This window comes from Bidens hawaiensis, unplaced genomic scaffold (assembly GCF_021521415.1).
Source record: "Bidens hawaiensis isolate Kalapana, Puna unplaced genomic scaffold, B.hawaiensis_p1.1 tig00047518_1, whole genome shotgun sequence".
Taxonomy (NCBI): Eukaryota; Viridiplantae; Streptophyta; class Magnoliopsida; order Asterales; family Asteraceae; genus Bidens; species Bidens hawaiensis.
In genome coordinates, this window is record NW_027498495.1 from 85,941 (window position 1) to 90,649 (window position 4,709).

At 32.5% G+C, this 4,709-nt stretch overlaps 1 protein-coding gene and 1 pseudogene across 1 annotated transcript; both read right to left on the reverse strand.

The window, feature by feature from the left end:
* Nucleotides 1–1,843: 1,843 nt before the first annotated feature.
* LOC143597048 (uncharacterized) lies at nt 1,844–2,401 on the reverse strand. Its single transcript, XM_077075664.1, has 2 exons — nt 1,965–2,401; nt 1,844–1,847 (listed from the first exon to the last, which is right to left on the reverse strand). The coding sequence occupies exons 1-2, from the start codon at nt 2,399–2,401 to the stop codon at nt 1,844–1,846; spliced, it is 441 nt and encodes a 146-aa protein (XP_076931779.1).
* Nucleotides 1,999–4,329, reverse strand: LOC143597050 (uncharacterized; annotated as a pseudogene).
* Nucleotides 4,330–4,709: the final 380 nt, after the last annotated feature.

Here is a 4,709-nt window from a genome sequence, read left to right on the forward strand (position 1 = left end):
TGTTGTAATTTTTTCATTTTAAATAAATTAATATGTTACGTAGGGGTGTTCAGTGTCGGTTTTGATGGTTTTTAAGTTAAACTTGTGAGTCCAACCATTAATACTGATTTTTTGTCGTCCAAAACCAAACTCAACCATTGAAAGTTGAAACTGAGTCGTTACTAACGGCTTGGTTCTAGTTTGGTTTCACAGTTTAAACTTTAATAATAAAGTTAGTTTAAAATAATTAATATTTAAAGGTACCATCAATTTTAACTAAAAACCAACATTATTTGATACTTGAGATGATCATAAATAAAAAATGATAATTTTAACCATATAAATGATAAATATTAATGGAAGATTTAGGACGTGAAAGCAACAAATATTACAAAATGAATCATATTGTAATTAGGTTAATTTGAAACTATATAGCCAAGTTATTTTTAATAATAAAAAGATTATGTTCAATTAAATTTTAACTATATCTAATATATATTACAAAACATATCTGATAATTAATAAACAAAAAGATTAAATTGCGTTCAACATTTACAGTATGGTCTGGTTTCATATGGCCAGTTGCCGATATAAACCGCGAACCAACCGTTCACTTCATTTTGAAAATTTTGAAACCGACCAACAAACCGAAAGTAAAAAAAGAAAAAGAAAAAAAGTAAGTCAAACCAATGACCGATTTAAACGATTTCAAGGTTTTAACCGAACCATAAACACTTATATTTGTACATGATTAATAGGTTCAAACACCCGCTGCATCGCGCGGGCACCCGTCTAGTCTATATATAATACACCAAACAAGGGCAAATTAAGACACTCATTTTTAAGTAATTTACAACACTTAAAGCATGAGGTACATGTGTAGTAAGTGTAAACATGTCTTTTAAACACAATACATTCAACTTACAAGTTTGGTCACTCATCTTTAACCATATTATGTTTTTAATTTAACTTGTAAACTAACTTCCCACCCATGATTTTTAAACGACTATAGCCTCTTCATACGTTAATATTTTTATAAACAAATTGCACCATAAAAACGAGCATTTTATTCTCTTTAATTTGGATATGATATTGTTGTAATTTGTTTTTCATTTTAAATAATTTATGTTACGTAGGGGTGTTCAGTGTCGGTTTTGATGGTTTTTAAGTTAAACTTGTGAGTCCAGCCGTTAATACTGATTTTTTGTCGTCCAAAACCAAACTCAACCATTGAAAGTTGAAACCGAATCGTTACTAACGGCCTGGTTCCAGTTTGGTTTCACAGTTTAAACTTTAATAATAAATTTAGTTTAAAATAATTAATAATAAATGTACCATCAATTTTAACTAAAAACCAATATAATATGATACTTGAGATGATCATAAATAAAAAATGATAATTATAGCCACATAAATGGTAAAATATTAATGGAAGATCTAGGAAGTGAAATAATAACAACAAAGATTACAAAAGGAATCATATGGCAATTTGGTTAATTTATAGTCTTTTCTGGTTTCATATGGTCGGTTGCCGATATAAACCGCGAACCAACCGTTCACTACGTTTAGAAAATTTTGAAACCGACCAACAAACCGAAAGTAGAAAAGAAAAAAGAAAAAAGAAGTTAAACCAATGACCGTTTTAAACGATTTCAAGGTTTTAACTGAACCATAAACACTTATATTTGTACGTGATTAACAGGTTGAAACACTCGCTGCATCGCGCGAGCACCCGTGTAGTAATAAATAAATGATTTGATTTAAAAAAAACGGATGAGTTTTAAGCATACATTTATAATTTAACAATTTAAAATTTTCTTCATAAAATGAAATCGTATTCGAGTTTTGTTGTTCTTTACGATCTTTAACTATATACATAGTATAATATGTTGATGATAACATTTAAAATTATATTCTTTTCAATCTTTAACAAACATGGTTTTTGTTGAATTTTGGATTTCACCAAGTATAAAAATGTCTCAAACAACTTCAACTCCAAAAAAAGTTCCTCGGCATCAATATCAGACTCTTCTCCATGCTTCAATGCTTCTTGAAGAGTATAACAACACGATTTAAGTTTTGTTTCATCAAGCGCCTTCAACTTTTTAGGAAACAAAGAACCAAATAGTTTTTCGTATTGTTCGAATCTTGTTTCAAGAGAAGAAATCGATTGGTCAACAATACATAAAAAGTAGTTGACTCTAAAGTTTTCCTCGGGTGAAAACAAAACTTCTTGCTCACGAGACTCGTCAAATTGTTTTTTCCTAATAAGCGGACGACTTTGAGAGAATACCGGATCAACACCCATTTCAATGGCAATTTTTTTAGCATCAACAATTGCCTTAGGAAACCCCACTTCTCTATAATTCTTGAAGTATTTGATCAATTTCTTCACTTGTTTAATAGCAACATCGAGAACCATATCCTTGGTTTACAATCTTTTGCTAACGAAATTCACCGTTGATAATATTTCATACCAAATGACAATTGCTAAATAAAATTCATACTCACCAAATTCATTCTTTGTTAGCGTATGAGCATCACTTTGAGTTTTATTATCTAAGTCGGTGTCCCTAATTTCAAGCAAAGCTTCTCTTACATCCGAAAGTTGAAATCTAATCGGTTTAACACTATCCACACGACTTTCCCAACGAGTAGGACACATTGACTTAAGAGTGAGTCCTTTAACATTGTCTTTCAAAACCGCCCACCTATTAGTAGAATTAGCAAAGACGCTATAAATCCGTTGAATGACACCAAAGAATTCTCTAGATTTAGTGCAAGCGTTAGCCATGTCACATAGTACAAGATTAAGACTATGACAACCACATGCGGCATAAAAAGCCCTAAGATTTATATCTAAGAATCTCTTTTGAACTCCTTGATGTTTTCCTTTCATGTTCGATCCGTTATCATAGCCTTGACCACGCATATTATTGACATCAAGACCAAGAGACTTTAATTCTTCAAGTGTAACATCAAAAAGTCCTTTACCGGTGGTATCATCAACAACTAGAAAACCTAAAAATGATTCTTCAACGGTAACCGAATTATATTTTAAATTGATATTGACATACCTCACAATTATAGACATTTGTTCTTGGTGACTTATATCCGGAGTTCAATCGAGGATGATAGAATAATACTTTGCTTGCTTTATCTTCTCGGTGATTTCCGATCTAATACGATGTGCTAGTAAACCGATTATCTCGTTTTGGATATTGTGACCAAGATAATGTACGTTGAGTTCGTCACTCATAATACGTCGTACATGTTCTTTTATAATTGGGTTGAACTCTTCCAACATCTCAACCAATCCAAAAAGTTTCCATTATTTTTTTGGTATAACTTCTCTAAGGATCCCCGAAATGCTAAACCATTTTTAGCAAGAAATTTCACGAGTGCAATAATCCTAAAAATAACTTCTCGCCAATAATCTCTTTCTTTCTTGAATTGTTCGTATGCTACTTTGTCGATGGTTTCCTTACAACTCAATCTCTTTCGCATTTCAAACCATCGTTTCATATTCTTCAAATGTTCGATGTCAAGCTCATGTTCTTTAAGTCTAACGGAACAATTCTTCCAAGTAGCAAAACCATCGCTATCTAACCCACCTTTCGGATGCCCTTTTCTAAAAAGTTTACAACAAAAACAAAATAATTTGTCAACCTCCTTTGAATACACTAGCCATACTCTATCATAAGTGTCCCCATTACATAGACACCTAGTATACATGCTTGAAGAAAACCGTCTTCCCGTTGAATTCACCGGACCCTTATCAATAGGATCTCGTTTTGGACCTTTCTCAACCAACAAATTAATCATGTACGGATTAAGGCCATCCCAAATTCTAGGATCAAAAATATCAATTTTTGTATTTATATTACCTCCATTCACATTAGCTCCATCCATATTAACATCAACATCAACATCATGATCATCATCTTCATCCACATCATCTTTATCCACATCAATATCATCTTTATCAACACGAACATCCACATCAATATCATCTTCATCCACATTGACATTACCATCAACATTAGCTTCGACATTAATCACATTATCATCATCAACATAAACACGTTCTTGTTCTTCATTAACATTAGAAGTTTCTGGTTGTTTTGTTAAAAACTTGAATATATCCCCGGCTTGAGACTTTCTTATTTCTTCGTCACGTTTCCTCTTTTTGCGTTTTTCATTACCGGATAGGTATTTGTATTTAGGAGGCATTTTTCTAAAAAATAATATATATGTGTTAATTCAATAAACAAAAACAAAGTAACAATTAACAATCAAACCTACTGTTGACATAAACTGATAAACTGATAAACAACAATTCAACAACTTTTATAACAAAACAAACAAAATGTTACCCAAACTGATAAACTGAACTCACTAACTTTTATAATTAAAGTATAAAACTAAACAAATTATTTGTTAGAACTCACAACTCAGAACTAATTACTAACCGCTGAGTCGCTGACGGAGTCGGACTGTCGGAGCAGGGTGGTTGGAGCCGGCTGCGCCGCTGTGGTGGTGTGAACTGGTGTCTGGTGCTGGTGGTGCAAGCTGCTGGCTGCCGGCGGTCCGCGGTGGTTAGTGGCTAGCTGGTGCCTGGCTGCCTTTTTGAGTTTTTGTGCACTGGTAGTCTGGTATGTTGGTATGGATAATGTTAGGTTGTATTTTATTTTTTTAAAACCTCTGTGAATGATTAATCATAAATGGAT